This window comes from Trematomus bernacchii, unplaced genomic scaffold (genome assembly GCF_902827165.1).
Source record: "Trematomus bernacchii unplaced genomic scaffold, fTreBer1.1, whole genome shotgun sequence".
NCBI lineage: Eukaryota > Metazoa > Chordata > Actinopteri > Perciformes > Nototheniidae > Trematomus > Trematomus bernacchii.
The window spans coordinates 9,206,295-9,228,411 of NW_022987477.1; the positions used below are offsets into that span (position 1 = coordinate 9,206,295).

The window sequence follows — 22,117 nt, forward strand, 5'->3', positions numbered from 1 at the left end:
GAGATTTGAGTCATGTTTTCATTGTTTTCTTACTACTTTCACATCTCTTCACTTCTCCCAGACATCGCGGTGGTGGATATGAGTGATGTGTTTCGGCAGCCCTCCTTGTTTTATCATCTGGGTGTGAGGGAGAGCTTCGATATGGCCAACAACGTCATCCTGTACAACGACACTGACCCAGACACTGCCCAATCACTGAAGGTACTCACATACATTCAATTCTTGTCATCTCCTGACGGTGTATTTAGAGTTCAATTCTTGTCATCTCCTTAAAACAATGTCATCCACTTTGTTATTTACAGGCTATTGTGCAGGTGTATGTCTTTGTGTGTGCATTTATATTGGTCAATGTATGTGTGTGTGTAGCAGACTATAAGCAATGCTGCAAGTGGCAAACAGCTTATTAAAGTAATTATGCAGTGTATATTAACAAGAACACACAACATGCTCTATGTTTTATCTCCTTACAGGACATGGTCGCACAAAAAAACACAGTAAGTTTCTTGGTGTGTGTGTGTGTGTTTAACAGAGTGATTTATGTACACACACTGTCTCGTGCTATTTGTGGAATAATATTTGTGCCGTTCGACCCTCACGCACAACTGCATGCAGGAATGCTTATCTACATGCTTTAATTTTCCACCCTCCTATCTCTCTCTGTCTCTCTTTCTCTCTGTATTCCTCACACAGAGACATACAGTACACGCAAAACCCACAATTATCCTGATCATTGATTGTAACATATGTATTGTGTCTATCTATGAATGAAGAAGGCCAACCGTTCTCCAGCATTAAGCTTTCCCTGGGTTCAGTTGCCACCAGAATACAGAGGCTCTGGACTGTGCAATAAAGTAGGTACTATGCTGCACCAAGGCATGCTGGGAGATTTCCTCACAGGCTAATATTAATAACAAACATGGACGAGGGGCTTTAAAACACTGACCTCCCCATGGACTGTTGGGTGAATAACAAGTTGAATGCCTTAACAGTAGTGTGTACAAAACCAAAGAAAGATAAAATGAGTTCCTAGCTCGATGGGTACTAACTATCTCTTCTTAGATGAGATACTTTCTGGTGCTTTGTTCTGCAGAGGGCTATGTTAAATTCACAAATCTTGAATTCAGAATGGGCTGTGCATCCTTAACTTCAAAGTTATGCTAAATGGTTTTTTTGGGCGCAGAAGGCAGCTGCTTTCATCAGAAAAGCTGTAAGACCCTTTAAAACCCACTGAGATCTGAGATCCAGCTGCTATTTTCGAAATAAGAAAATAGTTGATGGTGTTTTGTTGGTGTTTTATTTGCCAATGCTTTTAACATTATTTAAATGTCAGAACATTATCAAATAACACAACAACAATACCATCAAACAGTTTGACTATCCCCTTTGTTCCTAAGCTCAGGGGGAAGGAAGTAGTTGATATTCATAAAAATAAACAATTTAAGGGATTATAGGCATAGTTGCTCCAACCCTTGGATTAAGAATTACAGGTAGTTTGAAAAGAATGCTGCATGAGTGGTTGAAAATAAATATGTACAAACTGTGCCCAATTGGAATTTTACAATGATCTTAAAGTGGACCTATCATGCTATATTTAAATGATATATTGTAGGGCCATACCTATATAAGGTATATTTCTACGTTTCTGTTTTCAAAATACCAAACAGATCATGCATTATAGCCATGCCTCATTTCGCTCTATTTGCTGTTCTCCAGCCCTGTTTTTGCAGGGGAGTGGCAGGGAGATTCTGTGAGCTGCAGCTGACCACGCCCCCCTGCAGGAGAGGGGAGCGTGCTCTGATCAAGTCAGAAGAGGGGGAGAAAAATAGATCTCCGTGTTTTATTATATTATTATATAGAGTCGTTATTCATTTGTTTTAAAGCTCAATAAATAACAAAGAAGACCTTTGACCGGCACTTTTCTAATTTTGTCCGGAAGATTGAAACTTTAACGGACATCTTGACCGGCGAAAGAAAACCTAACTGAAACTCTGCCGCATGGTCCCCTCGTTCCTTGGAAGAGGCGGAGAGGTGGGTGTTTGTCATCTGCTGGTGGACTAACCGGAGAGAATTGCAGTGCTTGCCTCGACGGGGAGGGATTGCATTGAATTACAGCAGCAGGAGCAAACGCTTGCCTCGGGGAGGGAGAAAAAAAGCCACAGCGGAGAATAAACAGAAGGGGAACCATGGCAACCATGCGCGGGAAGTCTTCTTCGCTGCTTTTGTGTCAGACTACAGCGCCACTTACAGGCCTGGCATATGTACTACAGCGTCTCCAGCGCTTTCGAGCGGCAATGGCCGGCCGTGGCCCAACCCCACATTCCCCTGATAGGTGGAGAGTTGGCCCAATAGCCGTAGCGCCACCGTCCTGACGTCAGTAACGTGTTCAAATCTGGATCAGTTTTTATCAGATCAGTTGCAGCCCCTTTTTTAGAGATTTGGGTATGGAGGAAAATAGAGAGGGTTGTGTTTTCTGACACTTGGTGAGTTCCCTGGAACACCGGGGACACATATTCATGTATAAAAGACGTACAAAAGTGCATTTTGCATGATAGGTCCCCTTTAAATTATTGCGACCACTGAAGTTGCTCAGCCAGTCCAAAACGATTGAACCAGAAAAAGAAAGACATTGTTCTGCACAAAAGAAAAATTTGGAGTAAAAACCAAGGGGCCATAAAAATAGTTGGAAAAATAAAGTAATTAATATGACTGATATAAAAGAGAGATATGGTGTTGCAGTGTGTATTCATTGCATTGGTTCTTGCTGTGTTGGATAATTAACAGCCTTTTGAGCCTAATTACTTGAGCAAACCTATGCTGATATTAACAAAACAAATCCCACGAGTACACTGATCCTCTACCCCTACTGATCCTTCTCATTAATCACTCTTTAATCCCCAATCCCTAAAACCCTTCCCCTTGAGGACTCCATTCACACCTGGCATTAGCATCTGGCATGATTATTATCCGATAATGATCTCTGTTACATTTAAAGCTACTTTGTTAGGCCTAGTGATACTCAAATCTGAATCCTCTTCTCTTTGACAAAAATTGTTCCCTTTTCTCCTTCCAGGCATCCAGTGGTAACTACTACTTCATCCCCTACATAGTGACTCCTAACCATGAATACATGTGCTGTGAGAGTGACGCCCAGCGCAGGGCCAGTGAGTACATGCAGCCCAGCTGGGACAACCTGCTGAGCCCCCTCTGCGTCCCCCTGACGGACCGCTTCACCAGCCTGCTGAAGGACATCCACGTCACATCCTGGTGAGACACATTTAAAGGTCTCCTATTATAAAATATTTAGGCATATATTATAGGTTTCAGATATATAAAATATATTAAAAACATGTCTATGAAGTGTTTTGCTCAAAATACCGAACAGATCACCCATTCTAGCCATGCCTCATACCCCTCTATTTCAGCCCTGTTAGAGAAGTGCTGATTCTGGGTTTGTAGCTTTAAAAAAAGAAATTGAAAAAAGGGGATTATTTCTGAAACAGTATGGAGCTCAAATGCTTTTTCTCTTGCGGGTTTACCTCAAGGTGAGTTCCTTTTTATATCCAGCTTTTTTACACATACTCTCTCAAGTACAGCGTTAGCTCTGATTGTTAGCGATGCTTGCCAATGTAAACAAAGACCATATTACTTCCAAAACACGTCGCGCATTGTTTCCGATAGCAACGTTTCTGATAGCAACGTTTCTGATAGGGCCGTGGGTTTGAAGCGAGCCCACATTTCCGATATTACGTCATATCCGTTGTACCCCCGTTTTTAGAGATGTGGGTACGGAGGAAAAGAGAGAGGTTTTTGTTTTCTGACACTGTGTGAGTTCCCTTACACACCGGGGACACATATTTATGTATTATATACATCAAAAAGTGCATTTTGCATGATAGGAGACCTTTAAAACCTAAAAGCAATCATACAAAATAATAGGTTTTGTTATTTGGTCAAGTTGCTTCAATGGCCCTAACATGCAGACTCATGACCCTCTCTTGTATCATCCAAAGAGCACAGGATGTTTGATGAGTGAAAATCAGATCAAACATGAATAAGACAACATTATACAGAAACAATGGATTTGGAACAGGTCTGCAGGGGACATCGAGTGCAATTTAAGACTTTTGAATACCTAATTAATAACTCTTGCAATGGGAAACCAGTAGTAACAACATGGTGTGCAATTATTTATTTGTATGTAAATTGTATTTGTAGTTATGCAGACACCCTTTTGAATACCCTGATTCTTTTAACTTTTCACTATTGTTGCACATTCTTTGTCTTCTTCCCATGTTTCTTATTATTCACCTTGCATACATATTTTCTGAGCTGAATCATACCATCATATATTATCCTCCTGAGACCCATTCATTTTTGTCCTCTGTGGAGCACATTGGGTTTGATCCATTACTTTGAGGTTATACATGCCACAGCATTAAGTCCAATTGTACTCCACAGAGGACATCCTGGGCTTTTCAAACATATGACATATGTGGGGGTGTGGCTTTGAAAAAGATAATTTCATTATATTAAAAAATGGCGTCCATCAACACAAGCACTATTTATAGAAAGAGAAATGGTAAGTTTGTAATGTTGTAATTACCAGTGTTGTGAGTTCAATATTTTAATTAATTATAGTAAGGGAACATCTTAGGAGTTAGTGTAGTGAGTTTTTCAGAGCAGTGTAATAATTATTTGACCTAAAACTAAATGTTTTTATGAATGTCCTCTGAGGAGGACATGGGGATTTGCTAACTTTTTATTTCCCCTATTTTACACAACACAAATGGCGTCCACTATGGGCCAAAACTAACACTTAGGTTTCTGTAGGGTTCATGGCAGCGGATGCAGTGGGAAAACATACATCAAGTGCCTCAAGTGTCAGATGTATCTCTGCATTTCAAAAAAGGATGGAATACTGCAAATGAGGGCTCAATATTTGTTGCATTGAGTTGTTGTGCTCTAATGTTGTCTAAATGTACTTGTATGTTAATGTTGTTTGTATACTATGCTTTGCATAACTAACACCCAATGTCCTCTACAAAGGACACACAATAAAACAAAAATAAAAATATATATTTTTAGTTTGTGTTAGTCATTATGTTAATACCACCCTAAAGACTTGTGTGATCTTAAAAAAAAAGTTAATTCGAAACCTTTTTCTTTTTGGGTCTCAGATAAAGTTGGTTAAATGTAGTCTTTTGACTGAAGAAAAAAAAAACATATAAATTACATTTAAAACATGGGTAGAATCAGCTTTTCTAAATATCTGAAAGTAACAAATGCACAGAGGTGGGAGAAGTACCCAGATCTTGTACTTTAGTTAAAGTAGAAGTACCAGAGTGTAGGAATAATCTGTTGCAAGTAAAAGTCCTGCATTCAAAATGTTACACAAGTCAAAGTCAAAAGTATTAGCATCCAAATATACTTCAAGTACCAAAAATAAAATTACTCATTCTGTAGATTGGCCCATTTCAGAATAATATATATTATATGTTTTTATTATAATTATTGAATTAAATTGTTTATCAAAGCTGGTAATGGTGATGCTAGTTTTAATTACTTTGTATACTGCAGGGTAGCTTGTGAATTTACTCCAGGTGTAACTAAAGTCTGATTTAAGAGTTGATTATATTTCACATCATTAATCCAAATCTATCCAAAAGTAACTAAAGGTTTACATTAAATGTAGTGGAGTAAAAGTACCAGAGGTGGGACCAAGTCATTGTTTTGCAAGTCCGAGTCAAGTCTCAAGTCTTTGCGCTCAAGTCCGAGTCAAGTCTCAAGTCTTTGCGCTCAAGTCCAAGTCAAGTCTCAAGTCAGGATGGGCAAGTTCAAGTCAAGTCCAAGTCCTAAACTTTGACAAAACGAGTCTTAAACAAGTCATTATGTGCTTTTCACCAAATGTAATGACATCGATCAACAGAATAATAGTTAATAATCAAACTGCTCTTTATTAGTCACATTAATACTGTAATAATCTATTTTCTCTCTGCTGGTAAAGTAACGTGTTTTCTTCTATTGTAAGAGGGATCAGTAAGGTTAGGCTACCGTGACGGTTTGATTCAGAAGGAGTTTAATTGATAAGATCCCTGATGTTGAGGTAACCAGAATGTTTATTTCCACTGTGTACAACATGTTATAAGGGACCCACGATCTATCTTTATGCAAGGGATAATGTGCAGCGAGGCGGTCTTTATGGGGAAAAGAACACCTGAATCTAGATCCCTCTGCAGGTGGTACTTTAACTATATTTTGATGCTAATACTTTTGTACTTTTACTTGTAACATTTTGAATGCAGGACTTTTTATTGTAACCGAGTATTCCTACACTCTGGTACTTTTACTCAAGTACAAGATCTGAACTTCTCCCACCTCTGGCAATAAATCCTGAGTGGTTACCAAAAAAAAACCCTGCTCTGAAGGTTATTTTCATTTTACAAATCCTGCACTCAGCTTTGCTTTCTCCAATATCATTGAAATGCAGCCAGATGCTGCTTCTTTTTTCGGTTTTCGCTAATTTCTTGACTTTTTCCGACGCGCATTTACGTGCATTTAAATCTGTCGCTCTGTGTAGCTGGCCTGTACCACTACACCTGCTGTCTTTGGAGCGTCTGCCCCCCACCCTTCTTTCACATAATGGTATGTTCCTAGTGTGTTCTCACATATGATTGGCCGCATGGTGGCCCAGCTAAATAAAGACCCGCCCCTGCCTGCAAGGATTCTCAGCAAGAGTTGCAGCAGCTGGAGATTCTGAGTCTGCTCTTCGAGCGGCATCTCGCGATCGGCGTGTTGGAGAACTCTGAATTAAATTATCAAGTCACCTCAAGTCAGAGGGCTCAAGTCCAAGTCAAGTCCCGAGTCATTGGTGTTCAAGTCCAAGTCGAGTCGCAAGTGTTTTGTGATTTTGTCAAGTCGAGTCCAAAGTCATCAAATTGGTGACTCGAGTCTGAATCGAGTCCAAGTCATGTGACTCGAGTCCACACCTCTGAAAAGTACCATATATACCTCTGAATGAATCTGAGTAGAAGTCCAAAATAGCACAACATTTAAAAACAAGTAAAGTCCAAGTATCTCAAAACTGTACTTAAGAACTGTACTTGAGTAAATGTACTTAGTTACTTCCCACATCTGCAGATGCAGGAGCTTCCTCTATATTCTCGTAATCGTTTTGGTTTGTGCTGCATATCTCTCCTCCTCACCCCTATTTATTACTCAATTTACTTTCATCTCATTATTGTGTATTCTTTTCTGTGCAGTGCTTCATTTAAGGACACCCTGCTAAATGACATCAGGAAGGCCAGAGAGAAATACCAGGGAGAGGAGCTGGCCAAGGAGCTTTCTCGCATTAAACTCCGAATCGACAACACTGAAGTCCTCACCCAGGACATCGTGATGAACTTGCTCTTTTCTTACAGAGACATACAGGTACAATACACACAAGTTAGAGAAACAACACATACATGAATCATATTAAAGTGAAGGGCAAGTGATAATTTCACCTTATCCGACTTTAAGGACTATGATGCTATGGTGAAGCTGGTGGAGACTCTAGAGATGCTGCCGACTTGTGATCTAGCCACCCAGCCCATGATCCAGTTCCACTATGCCTTCGCCCTAAACAGGTACACAGGGGCTGCATTCATCTCACTCAAACACTCAAACCTTTCAAAAATATATATCATAATTTTTTATTTTGGTCCTGTGATTTTTTTTACAATGTATCTTTCTTCTTTTTTGTCTGTAATGTCAATTTCACAACTACTAATATGTTATTCCCCCCATCAAATATTATACAGACATTAAGGTTTTTTATTCTCTTGTCAATAACTTTTTTGAAAACTTGGGACACAATCATTGCAAGGTTTTAGAAAGGAGGTTGTTGTTTTTTATTTTCTTATTTTGCTCTTTAAACTTTAACCACATGTTATTATCCTGAAATGTACAGTATATATATATAAAAAAAAAAACACCATAGTTGGCTACATTTTTATACCAGCTGTCAATTTTTTTGAAAATATAAATGTTATTGAACTAAGATCTTCATAATTAAATGTATTATTCCTGATAACTAAAAAGTCAGTGGAAAAGTTATCTAGCAGTAGCAGAAACTGCCATTCCAGCTTTTGACTCAGGTGGAATTCATGTGATTAGGTGTGGTTACATTTTAAATCACAATTGTGGATTTTATTTTCGTATTATTTATTAACATTAATAATGAAGCTATACATCTGTATGTATGCAGGAGGAACACTCCTGGCGACAGGGAGCAGGCTCTCGAAGTGATGCTACAGGTTTTGCAGTCGTGTGAACATCCAGCACCGGACATGTTCTGCCTCTGTGGACGGATATACAAAGACATATTCCTGGACTCCGACTGCAAAGACACTATAAACAGGGACAACGCTATACAGTGGTGAGAACATAAATGCTGATATTCCTTTCTACATGCTATCAGAATAGTTTTTTTGCATCTAATAATTTACATTTGTGCAGGTACAGAAAGGGTTTTGAGCTGCAGCCAACGCTCTACTCTGGTATCAACCTTGCTGTTCTACTCATAGTCGCGGGCCAACAGTTTGAGAGCTCCATTGAACTGAGAAAAATAGGTAAAAAAAGTTTACTACATAAACTGCATTTGTGCCAAACATGTCCTTCATGGTATAAAGTTGTCTTTTGGGTTCACTTAAAGGTGGGGTAGGTAATTTTGGAGAAACCAGCTCGAGTGCGCTAGACTTTGAAAATACACAGCCGGAAAAAATCTGCCACTTCCTTACAGAGCCCCTCCTCCAACACACACGAACGCGCACATGACCAATGAGGGCACGAGATAAGTTTGTGCACAGATGGAAGGCTGACAGGCAGGTAGGCCATCCAGTTATTTTAGCCGGGCCGGCTAAAATGATTGGTCGTGCTTTTTACAGTACTACGGCTTCCACAGATTACATTTTTTTATGGATTTTTTGTCAAAGCACTTAAGATATTCATTGCTATCGGGATGTTAAGAGCATTCCATGGAATATAACAAAAAGTGTATCTCGAGCCGGTTTCTCAAACTTACCTACCCCACCTTTAAGCTATTTTAAGTACAAATTGTTCACTTAAAGGTGGGGTAGGTAATTTTGGAGAAACCAGCTTGAGTGTGCTAGAATTTGAAAATACACAGCCGGAAAAAATCTCCCACTTCCTTACAGAGCCCCTCCTCCAACACACACGAATGCGCACATGACCAATGAGGGCACGAGATAAGTTTGTGCACAGATGGAAGGCTGACGGGCAGGTAGGCCATCCAGTTATTTTAGCCGGGCCGGCTAAAATGATTGGTCGTGCTTTTTACAGTACTACGGCTTCCACAGATTACATTTTTTTATGGATTTTTTGTCAAAGCACTTAAGATATTCATTGCTATCGGGATGTTAAGAGCATTCCATGGAATATAACAAAAAGTGTATCTCGAGCCGGTTTCTCAAACTTACCTACCCCACCTTTAAACGGTACACTAAATAGATAGCATTGAGATTGAATGTAAACAAGATAGCTAGTCTGATGAAATGATCTATGTACTATAATATTTTCACACTTATAATTCTAATGTCTTTAGGTGTGCGGCTGAACAGTCTGCTGGGTCGCAAAGGTTCCCTGGAGAAAATGAATAACTACTGGGACGTGGGCCAGTTCTTCACTGTTGGCATGCTAGCTAACGACATCCCTAAGGCTACTCTGGCCGCAGAGAAGCTCTTCAAACTCAAGCCGCCTATCTGGTAAAAACATTCACATTCATAAAAAAAATGTTTTCAGTAGTGTTATGAAACCGTTACAAGTTTGTTATCAGTGTTTTATCTCTGAAAAAATTACTTTTATATGTTTATAGCTAAATGTTTCTGGAGACTACCTGTCATGAAATATACTTTATTTGTCAATGAAATACATGTAATTACTGAAAATATTTTGTGCAAGCCATTGTTACATTTTTCATTTTAAAACATTTGTGACAAGGTGACTACAGGAGGACTAAAAGTAGGCTTATATCGGCTAGCTGGTCTAACCATAGACTGTATGGGAAAAGGATAAAAAAACAAAAACGTTCCCATTGACTGAGAAAATCAGTTTCAAAATTGTAAATCTAATTCCCAGTAACGGACACTTAAATAGCCCTTCTATACAACATAAGGTCATAAAAGGTGTAAAATGAACTTCTAAAGCTGTATCTAGTTCTCTTTATACTGTCCATCCATAAGCCCATCTCTAATTAAAGAAGTCCACAATTTTGACTCTGAAATAAATGGTTTCTACTTCCTTATATTTACAGGGCAATGAAACACTCTTGTATCTTTGTTGATGGTCCAATTGGGATGGAGACATTGATCACAGTTAGTGTAATTTGTTCTTCCAGGTATTTGCGCTCTGTGGTGCAGAACCTGCAGCTGATCCAGAGGTTTAAGAAGCAGACAGTGGAACACTCTCCTCAGAGGGAAAGACTCAACTTTTGGATGGACATCATAGTGGAGGCAACGCAGGGCACCACCGAACGACTGCGGTTTCCAGTAATAACCAATATAAGCAAACGCACAAACAAGCTTGATCCGACATTCAGAGACTCATACTGTAATAACCTGTCTGGGAACCTTTTTTCTTCTTCTTTGTTTTACAGGTGTTGATTCTAGAGCCAACTAAGGTTTACCAGCCTTCCTATGTGTCCATCAACAATGAGGCTGAAGAGAAAAATGTCTCTATCTGGCATGTTTCTCCCGCTGAAACGGTAACATACCCTTCCTAACCACTCGGTTTTTATCTTTTTACATCATTGACAATTAACTGTCGCTAAGTACATACACCGGTTATCATGCACATTTTCAATATGAGCACACAACGATATCACAAAGTTATTAGCTTGGATGAGGAAAAAAGGTCGGTCTATCGAAAAAAAAAAGAAGGTAAATATGCCAGGTGCATTGATATCAGATTTAAATAGAATCAATAAATCATGACGTACATGAAACATGTGACTTGATTGTCAAGCTTCTACTGATGAGACAACACATATTTCCTATGCTTCATTACATGTTTTCCCTCTGTGTATTGACTGGTTTTCTTTTAATTACATTTACTGGCTGGGTCTTTTTCTTGTTGTTTAATGGCTCCCGACTGTTTAATCTAAATAAATCCACATTGTGATATTTGCATACTTTAACAGAATGAAAATCTGGATTAATTTGCATTTTCTTTTGCAGATTTAATAAAAATGATGTTAACATTTGCACTACATTTGCACAGAGACCAGGCTACTCATCTCAAGAAGGGACCTCACACAGGAGGCTTTCTCCTTATCCAATTTTTAAATAAGACTATGAGTTAGTCCTTGTTGAAAATGTGATAATTATGTCCGAATTTGAACAATGTGAAATGTTAAAACCTTATTCCCTTTGATCACAGAAAGGGATCCATGAGTGGACCTTCACTGCAATGTCAATTAAAGGCATAAGGTATGAATGTTAAGTTGGATGTGAATACACTTCAAAAGTTCTGTTTTACATGTTGGACAACTCTATTAAGCTAAAACCCAATTTGTCAATGTTTATTTGGACTAATTACTATTACAGGTAAACATTTCTAAGCTTTCATCTTCTCTAACTCTTCTGTCTGCAGCATCAGTAAGTTTGATGAGCGCTGCTGCTTCCTGTACGTCCATGATAACTCAGATGACTTCCAGATTTACTTTTCCACTGAGGAACAGTGCGGTCGGTGAGGACACACACCTCTAGATGTGTCTGTGTAGGTGTGTGTGTGTGTGTGGGTGTTTGTCTGTGTTTGTGTTTGGAACGTATGTATGTGCAACTGTATTTTGTATTTCCATGTGATGGCCATGAATTGGAAATACAAATGTTAAAATGCTGTTTCAGGTTCTGCTCAATGGTGAAAGAGATGATATCAGATGGTACGGGGAATGCTGTGGAGCTGGAGGGGGAAGGAGATGGAGATACACTGGAGGTCATAAATATAGCTTATATTAAATAAATATATTAGTGTTTAGTTTTATAGTTTATTATTACTGATTGTGTGTGAATGCATGTGTTACAGTATGAATATGACACCGATGAGACAGGGGACAGGGTGGTGTTGGGGCGTGGTACCTATGGAGTGGTGTATGCTGGGAGAGACGTCAGCAACCAGGTTCGAATCGCCATCAAAGAGATCCCTGAGAGAGACAGCAGGTAGGTGGGTTTGTGTAGAAAAGCTGTAGTGACCCTGATAATTGTTGTTTTTGGGTGGGGGGTTAGTGAGCTTTCAACTGAATTATAGGATTTTTTACTCAGCCCCTTTTACATACATTTTTAAAAACCAAAAGCTAACCTAAGACAAGGGTTACACAATTAACACTGCTCTTCTACTACCCAAACTATGACGTAAATTCCATATTTTGCTTTTGCTGGGTACATATAGGGAGAAAAGTATTATTTTTTAGGGTTTTTATTCTCTCTTTGTGAATTTAGGTACTCCCAGCCACTTCATGAAGAGATTGCCCTTCACAAATACCTGAAACACAGGAACATTGTTCAGTATTTGGGCTCCGTTTCTGAAAATGGGTACATCAAGATCTTCATGGAACAAGTGCCTGGAGGTATGTTTGTGCGAGAGAGAGGTAGTAAACAATTACACAGTTGTGTTAACTAGTTGTTTTTGCTTTGGAAACCATCAATCCTTAAAAACTGTAACCATACATATAGGTGATCCCAAATAGAGAGCCAACATTTTTTTAAAGAATAACTTTGTGATAACTTTATCCTGTGAAGGTAGGCAGATATTCTTTATTAATAATGGACAAATTATCATTTCAGAGACCGATGCTTGTGACCTCGGTTACTGAGCGGTCTCTCTAACTGCTTGGTCATCTCCCCGTCTCATGATAGGTTTTGGACACTCCTTCTCTTCCTTTCTCCAGGAAGCCTGTCTGCCTTGCTGCGGTCTAAATGGGGTCCACTGAAGGAGGCGACTATAATCTTCTACACCAGACAGATCCTGGAGGGTCTCCGATACCTGCACGAGAACCAGATCGTCCACCGAGATATTAAGGTAAAAGGAAGCACGTTGAACGAAACCTTTGTATGACAACAGTCGGTGTGTGGTGGTGATTTGAATGTAAACAGTGGCTGTTTTTGTTTGTTTGTAGGGTGATAATGTGTTGGTGAACACCTACAGTGGTGTCCTGAAAATCTCAGACTTTGGTACATCAAAGCGGTTGGCAGGAGTCAACCCCTGTACTGAGACATTCACCGGTAACTTCTTCTTCTTATACAATAACATTTATTTTTGGCCCCTTAGATTTTATTATTCCTGAGGCAAGGTAAAACAAGGCAAGTTTATTTACAGTATATAGCACCTTGCAACACAAGGCAATTCAAAGTACTTTACAAAAATGAAAGACATTAACCTGTTAAGCCCGAGAGACCCTGGTACCGGGGCCCTCCCGCAACATCTTGCAGGACACAGTGTCTGAAGGCATCTTAACATTTAATAAACTATGAATGTTTTATATCCATGTAACGGGAAGAAACTCATCTAACTGATCATTTTTATTTTTTTTTTCAAAAAAACTCCACAATGCTAACGCTGAGCCTCTGAATTAGCAACGGGCGAAAAATGCTAACAGATTTACTGCACCGAAACTCACTCATAAAACCTTATTATTTATCCTTTCTGCACATCCAACCCATCGATCTGATCATGAGATGACACAGAATCGATGGGTACATACATTATCACTCTATGATAAGAACTTGCGACTTTATAAACAAAAACAGACATCAAAACATGTGGCGCTAGGTAGCTAAAAACGCTAACATGGCTTACCTGTGTCGTTGTCTGGTCAAAAGTGGTCTTCAATGGCATTAAAACGATAAAAACGCTGCTGAAGTTAATCCATAGGTTAATCCAATGTGTCTGTGTCCCTTTGAAATTATTTCTGATAATCCATAAGCAATAAACCTGCTTTTCCATTTCCAGATGTCAGAGCGAGAGATAGGTTCACACAGATGCAATCCTGCATGTGCAAAGCCCCCACCTTTTTTTTACCATGTGTGTGTGTGGGGAAATTTCCCTTCGATTCTATTGGCTCTAACGGTCAGAAAGAGATGTCAATCACCAACATCGACCAATGGGTTCCAGAGAAACGGTAAAACCCCCATTTCCACCCAAATCACCTCAGAGGTGGAGTTTTTTTTGCTAAACCTCTCTAAAAAGGTCAAATGTCACTTGTTTTGCATCAATCTTGATACAGGGTACTTATTCTATGTTGTACTTTGGATTCCTAAAGCTTTTAGTCTACCTTACCATCATCCAAGGGTAGTTTTCACTATAAGTAAAAAACGAATATTTGGACGGACACTATAATTTACAGTTTTTTACTATGTTCAATCTGAATTTTCTTTAAAATAAAAAACATCTATATTGATTCTGACTTTTCTACATCCAACTCACAGGTTTATCATTACTTTGAGAAAAAAGATTATTAATTTACCCCTTTTAGAAGGGAAGATATGGTCATTTGTTCTGGGAATGTCATTTTCGAGCCTGAGACCTGAAAAACAGGCTCAGGGCTTAACAGGTTAAGAGCATTAAGAAATAGTGCAGCAGAAACATATTATAAAATGGCATTTAAAAACACTAATTTAAAAGCAAAGATAATAAAACATGAATATCACAGGTACATGAATAAAAGTGTCAGTGCCGAGTGAGATATGAATATATCAATTAAAAGCAGCGGCAAAAAGAAAAGTCTTCAGCCTGGATTTAAAAGTAGTAAGAGTTGCAGCGGACCTGCAGGTTTCTGGTAGTTTGTTCTAGATATTTGGAGCATAATAACTGAACGCTGCTTCACCATGTTTAGTTCTGACTCTGGGGACAGAAAGTTGACCAGTCCCTGAAGACCTGAGAGTTCTGGATGGTTCATAATCTAGCAGTAGATCAGAAATGTATTTTGGGCCTAAACCATTCAATGCTTTATAAAACAGCAGCAGTGTTTTGAAATAAATTATTTGACAGACAGGAAGCCAGTGTAATGACTTCAGAACTGGAGTGATGTGATCCATTTTCTTAGTGTTAGTGAGGACTCGCCAAGCCCCTACAGGCTGAGTTACCGCCACCTAAATCTGGTGCACAAAATACATGCATTTATTAAAAAATTACACAAATCTTTAGAGAACCAAAAAATACTACTATACAGTACTCTACAGTATATCAGCAAATAAAGCTTTGATACAAAATGTAATAAAAATAATAAACTTCTCCACTAATGGCTTGAAGAGAAAGAAGCTGCATGCATCATAATACAGTCATTCCGTGTAGACTGTAGAAAATGGAGTCCTTGATGTTGCAGGTCTATAAGTGTTAATATCAAATGACCCTCAAAATGTCAAGAGCCACTATCAGCCTCTATGGAAACACTCATACGCACACGTGTGTACGAATGTGCGTGTACACGGTTAGGACACATTCATTGGCCATCTGTCCTTCTCCAGCAGCCAGCGAGGTGTGTAATTAAATTAGCTAATCAAGCAGAGGCAGAAGGGTGTTTACCTTTCATTAGCAGATGTGTGTGTCTCTCTGTGTGTGTGCGTGTGTCTCTTTGTGTGTGTCCTTATCTGTCTCTCCTCCAACTTGATCTTTTTATAGCTCTCTCTGTCTCTTACAGTTTACATCAGCATTTAGAGCAGAACACAAATGCCAAATCTACTCAGAATTACTGATTACAGACAAAGTACTCAGGGATGTTATATAGATAAATATAATTAACACATTTTTCTGAACTCAGTTAACCCTTGTTTGGTGTTCATATTTTTGTTATTCAGCCAGTGTTCGTGGGTCTGGTGGACCCGCTGCTTTTTTGGGTTTCAATTCAACACAATCAAACTATTTTATGTTAAAATACTTCATCCCAATTACAAGCAATATAAACAGCATATATGGTTAATATTTGCCCTTTTACATTTGTTTGATCACATTAATGAATTAAAGTGCTACTTGTTTCTTTGCCCGCTGACCGGCTGGTCCTGTGGCTCGTCTTTTTTTTGTAACTAGCTGATGCTCAATCTCATCCTCTTCTTCAAAGTCACTGTCAGACTCAGACTTCTCAGAAATGTGATCCTCACATTCTAAAACCTCTTCCTCTACATCATCATCAAATGGTTCTCTGAGCAGAGAATCCGGCATTAGAGAGTAGAAAAATATACAGTTGACCGTGAATATAAAATAATCTATAAACTATCTGACAAATAAAAGACTATTGAAGGTCCAATTTTCACTTAACACAGGTCAGTTGTTTTGTTATGCAGCAATTTGTGTACAAAGTTACTTTATCTAAATCTGTAGTTCTAGCACAGATGAATAACTGTGTTTTGTTTTCAAATGCAAACTTTTTAAAGATCCATACTTTCCGCAATAACTTCTCCAATGACGTTAAATCTGGGTTTGTAACTTTAGATTGGATCCAGCTTTTTTTACCACGTGTCCAAAAACGTTCATTTGAAAAACTATTTTTTGGGTCTATTTGTTGAGACTAATTGACTGGCCCTCCTTATCTTTTGGAAAATAATTGTTTCATGTTGCCATCTGCCTCTCTTTCTGCAGGTACTCTGCAGTACATGGCTCCAGAAATCATTGATAAGGGCCCTCGAGGGTATGGGGCCCCAGCTGACATCTGGTCCCTGGGATGCACCATAATAGAAATGGCTACTGGGAAACCGCCCTTTCATGAGCTGGGAGAACCACAGGCGGCCATGTTTAAGGCAGGAATTGACTCGTTTTTGCCTTTATATAATGAGGTTGTCTTTACAAGTTTTAGGTCATGCTTCTTTTGTGTAACTGTGGCTGTGGTTTTATGTTTCAGGTTGGCATGTTTAAGATCCACCCAGAGATTCCTGAGTCCTTGTCATTGGAGGCCAAGTCGTTTATTTTGCGCTGCTTTGAGCCTGACCCAAATAAAAGAGCCATCACCTCGGACCTCCTCAGAGATTCTTTTGTCAGACACAACGCAAAGGGAAAGAAGAGTAAGATCGCCTTCAAACCATTAGGTTAGCACACACATACACACACAACCTGTTCAACAGAGCACAGCATGTCGTTTCGTTGAAACTCTGAGAATACAATATATAGTCACTTAAGTCTATCAGATAAACAATTTCTAGAGTACGTTCCCACAGATAAATAGATAACTTATTTAGTTGTCCCAGTTAATGGTCGGTAAAATAGTCCATGTCTGGCCCAACTTTTGATGAAAACTGGAACTGAGAATGGATGGCATAAAGACATTATTCTGGCAATGAAATTACAAGTCACAGCAGCAAAGAAGGTAACAGATTTTATATTTAAAAATGTTTTTAAGGGCTATTTCCATTTATTTAAAGGGAGCGTAAGAATTATAGGAAAGGGGGGGCTGCGAGGGAGTGTGGTCGTCTTTCAACCAGAAGGTTGTGGGTTCGATCCCAGCCCGTGCAGCCAACATGTCGATGTATCCTTGGGCAAGATACTTAACCCTGAGTTGCTCCCGATGGCATGGCCAACGGTGTGTGAATGTGTGTGAATGTTAGTTCCTAGAGTAAGGTACACTGCTCTGTATGAATGGGTGTGAATGGGTGAATGACATGTAGTATGTAAAGCGCTTTGAGGGGTCTTAAAGACTGGATAAAGCTCTATATAAGTAAAGTCCATTTACCATTTACTCCCAACACCCCTCTGAGAGATATTTGGTTAAAAAGAACACAATGGTGCTCTAGGAGGAGATTCAGGTGATAAGGTGGGCGGGTGTTACCTTGGTTACTTATTGGCTTATGGTTACACAAGCCAAAACTCGTTATGACATCATAAAGTGGCCAAAATCTGATCAGCTCATTTTCAGAGAAGATTTTATATAAATGGATCAGGACAAAAAGAGAACAAATCTTTTTTCCTGACACTTTCAGAATCTCTTTACACAGAGCGGACACATATAAATGTGTAAAAGACGTGAAAAAGTGGATTTTGCATAATAGGGACCTTTAATGTTTACAATCTACCCAAACCTTTTCTTAATTAATGTTTCTGCAGACTACATCCAAAACGTTTCCCTGCCGGTGCAGTTGCAGTGCGAGGCCACCGGGAGCAGCAGCAGTGAACCCGGCTCCGTGAGCCCAGACTGTGACTCAAAGCATGATGGTTTCTTTGATAAGAAGAAGAGCTCCGGCTCTGAGAACCTGCTCAAACCACCCATCTCCAACTACTTGAGGTCTGTACGTTTGTTTGTATGCAACCATGGTTGTGTGTTCATTTATGTGGGCTCGGTCAAGTTAGATTTCACAAGAGATCCAAACAACCAAAGTTGGGTTTAAGTTTGTTAAATATCTTGGGTCTTTGTTGTGCCAGCTGCTACTTCTTTTCGGAATTTGCATAAATAATTAGCTTCACTGGCTCTTATAATGTGCTACCATGGCAAATTCCATTTTGTTGGCCTCAGACTTCTTTAACGGTTATGCTCATCTTCAAGATAAAATATACTCTTAACAATATCTACAATATTAAAACTATGTTACTGCATATAAGATCGTGCTCAGACAGTACAGATCATGTGATAAGATGTGAATGAATGTGCATTAGTGTGTATCTCTGTGTGTGTATGTTTTGGTGGCAGGTGGCCTTATTGTGCCCACAGTGTGCTCTGCTGCCTTTTACAGCACTGATATAATGAGGTCTGGTCATTTTACAGCTGGCAGCTGAGCACACAGGCTCCATCACACATGCTTCTTCACGTGCACAGACATACCAGTGTGTGTACGTACGTGCACAACCTGCCGCGCTGAGTCATGCTGCTTCTGCACTTTCCTGGGCACACATAGTAGCCAGGAGAGGATTGTATCTGTAAATAAACCGGACAGCTTGTCACACTCTTGTAAACACTTTTTACATGTAATATTATATTGCAGGGAGATCAGAGAGTGTGTGTGTGTGTGTGTGTGTTGTAGTGTTCCGGATGAGGGTTCTGTCTCAGAGGACCGCAGTGCCCCCCCTTCCCCTGAGGACAGGGACAGCGGTCTTTTCCTGCTTAAGAAGGACAGCGAGAGACGGTCCATTCTCTTCAAGGTCCTCAATGACGACCAGGCAAAAGTCATCTCCAACCTCAGAGAGAACCACATGCAGGTGTGTTTCTGTGTCTGTGACTAAGATAAACACCTAACCACTCTAGGAGCCAGATTCCTAAAATGAAGTGAGGAGATCTTAAATTGCACACAAGATGTCTTTTGATCTGCAATGAAAGAATGAAAGCAACAAAGAACAACAAAAAAATAAGTTTTAGTAAGAATACAAACTAACCTACAGTTCTCTCTCAATGAAAAATGGGTACATTCGTTCATGTTGTGGTATTTTATAATGCTTTTTATCTTGTGTTGCATTATGTTGATAATCTATTGGAAAACGTGTAGTTACTTTACAGTTATTGAAAGTAAAAGAAAAAAGAAAAGCACAACAAAAGACTCCCGCACACTTCATTACTTCATAACTGGCAGAGATTATTATCAATGTTCCGGTACACAAACCTTGATTGGGTTATTTTGATATTTAAATAACCTGATAAAGGATGTGGTATGGAAACGTTTCCAATTATATTTTATTGCAAATGATGAAGCAAATTTGAGGGAGTATTTAGCTCTGCATTTTTGACCAATAATATTCTCTTAGACAGCTGTCAAACAAATAGAAAAGGTGCTTTAATATAACTATATGAGCTTCTTTTTTTGTGTCAATTTCTCAATTAAGCTCAGTATTAAGAAGGTTGATGAAACTTTTACCAACTCGGGAACAAACAAACAAAGTCAATGATGACAAAATCTCATTAACAATGCTTTAAAAAAAAAAAAATGCATTTATTAACGTATAATAGTTTCAATTGTTTTAATTATATTTTTTGTTTTATCTTACTTTATATCTTTGTTAAACTGTGTTTATGTATGCACCATGTACACCAAGACAAATTCCTCGTATGTGTTAACCTACAATAAAACTGTTTGTGATTCTGATTAAAGTTAAGTAGTAAAGCAGCATAAAACACAACTTCAAACAGTAATCCTGAAAAGGTGTAAACCGATTAAGTTGCAACAATCTGACCCATACACACTAAAAGACTTGTATTTTTCTGTGTTAATAAGTGTGTCATGTGTATGTATTTATATATTTTTTAGGGCAGCGAGGAGCTCCAGCTGTCCGTGGAACACATAAAGCAGATCATATGCATCCTTCGAGACTTCATCCATTCCCCAGAGAGGCGTGTCATGGCGGCCACCATCTCCAAGCTCAAGCTGGACCTGGACTTCGACTCCACCTCCATCAACCAGATCCAACTGGTGCTCTTTGGCTTCCAGGACTCTGTAAGCAGCGCACACATTCACATCTGAAATACAAGCTCATACAGTTATCACTGATACAGTATGCTTAAATAATAATAAATAAAAAAAAATGTTTTACATTTATCTCAGTTTTATTTTATATTCAGGGAAATTAAGCCCATCAACTTAATTTAAGAAGATAACATTGACATTATTAAATAAAAATGTAGATCACTTTCAACAAAATCTCTAAAGAAATGTAAATACCTTGTTTCTAAAGTCTCCAGATTACTGACAACGTGTAAAGAATTGAAGGAAAAAATGTATTTTTAAGAAAAGAAATTGTCGCACCACATGACATTTTATAAGGACATGGCCTTTTCATCTAGAATAAAAACACTTTTCCCCCTAAATATTATTTTTAATATGAATTGATGCGTACTCAACATTCTGAATGTTATGAAAATGTTAATAGATATTCTTAATTTTTTGCATTTTAAAAATGGCCAGTTGAAAATTCTCTAAACATCATTGACGCATATACAATGTAGAAGGGATCTAGCCTGTTTATCTGGTGCAAATTAGAAAAAAAAACAACACCATGCAGCAATGCACATGGATGCATGACAGGATGTTAAAAGACACAATAAAAGGTTTAGTACAAAGATTTTGTTGTAAAACTATAACTTATATTATATAATAGTTTACTTATACATATATTTATATTACTAATCTATCAGCCTTTGCTAAGCTGGTATAGAGTGGTGCAGTGACGAGTCCTAAAACCCGGAAGTGAGTTAGCATTTTACCACTACCGGTTCCCTCGTCTCAGAGTCAATGGGATTTCTCCATAGGATTTTGGAAAATAGCTCGAAATAAGGTCTGTGGTTGACTCAAATTTAAGAGACGGATCACATTTGTTCTACGACATTAAATACATCAGCAGTGGTGATGTAGTGATTTTTGAAGAGTTTACGTGTCTGAAAAACGATGGTTGTTAACAAGTGGCTGAATAGGACTACAGAAGTTGTCGAGGACGTTGTACATCATTACGCCGAACACGTAAACACTCCCGCTAAGTTTGTTTTCCCTGTTCTGCTTGAAAGCAAGTACCTGCGCTCCTGCAAACTGTTAAAACAAAAGCTTCAACTTGTACAATTTTGAATCTGTATTTTTGAATATCGATCTTAAGTTGGCGTGACGTTGAAGTCGTACTCGGTTGTAGTTCGTTTATAGCATAACGTTAGCCTTTTGCTTCTGGCGATTAGATTTATGATTCGAAAATTATAAAAGTAGGGTAGACATGTGGATATTATCCGGCTGAACAAAACGTGCATTTATCAAACAGGTTGGCTTTCCACAGACCTTATTTCGAGCTATTTTCAAAATTCTATGGAGAAATCCCATTGCTTTTTTGTCGAGGGAACCCATGCGCAGCTTATTTCCGGCTAAATACGTCATCCCTGCACCACTCTATTGCAGATGAGAATAATACACAGGAAAATATTGTATTTGACATGTGGAAACTAATGAAGGCTGGAATAAATCAATTATTTGACCAAATGAAGGAAACAACAACATTGTTAAACGTCAGCTCTTTTCGCTGTAGTAAGGCAATATTTCAGTAACATTTGTGAAATTAGCTTGGTTGAGAAACTTCTGATTATTAAGCAAAAATGTATATGCAGAGTTTTGAGCAAATAATGTAAACACTGTTATAAATGAATATGTTGTTTATCAAATACAGAAAACTAATTAAAACAATTATC

The 22,117-nt window shown here is 38.6% G+C and overlaps 1 protein-coding gene across 1 annotated transcript in view; it reads left to right on the forward strand.

Moving 5' to 3' along the window:
* Nucleotides 1-22,117, forward strand: part of map3k15 (mitogen-activated protein kinase kinase kinase 15) — a 33,773-nt gene that overhangs the window by 2,216 nt on the left and 9,440 nt on the right. Inside the window, exons 2-23 of the mRNA XM_034147099.1 lie at nt 62-201; nt 471-494; nt 3,071-3,264; nt 7,260-7,428; nt 7,519-7,625; nt 8,246-8,416; nt 8,497-8,609; nt 9,602-9,761; nt 10,394-10,544; nt 10,652-10,759; nt 11,434-11,483; nt 11,647-11,742; nt 11,901-11,988; nt 12,079-12,212; nt 12,492-12,619; nt 12,941-13,071; nt 13,169-13,274; nt 16,624-16,781; nt 16,883-17,066; nt 18,079-18,256; nt 18,990-19,164; nt 20,205-20,390. Of these exons, the coding sequence (XP_034002990.1) occupies nt 62-201; nt 471-494; nt 3,071-3,264; nt 7,260-7,428; nt 7,519-7,625; nt 8,246-8,416; nt 8,497-8,609; nt 9,602-9,761; nt 10,394-10,544; nt 10,652-10,759; nt 11,434-11,483; nt 11,647-11,742; nt 11,901-11,988; nt 12,079-12,212; nt 12,492-12,619; nt 12,941-13,071; nt 13,169-13,274; nt 16,624-16,781; nt 16,883-17,066; nt 18,079-18,256; nt 18,990-19,164; nt 20,205-20,390 (2,951 nt within the window). The remainder of the gene's footprint in view (nt 1-61; nt 202-470; nt 495-3,070; nt 3,265-7,259; nt 7,429-7,518; nt 7,626-8,245; nt 8,417-8,496; nt 8,610-9,601; nt 9,762-10,393; nt 10,545-10,651; nt 10,760-11,433; nt 11,484-11,646; nt 11,743-11,900; nt 11,989-12,078; nt 12,213-12,491; nt 12,620-12,940; nt 13,072-13,168; nt 13,275-16,623; nt 16,782-16,882; nt 17,067-18,078; nt 18,257-18,989; nt 19,165-20,204; nt 20,391-22,117) is intronic.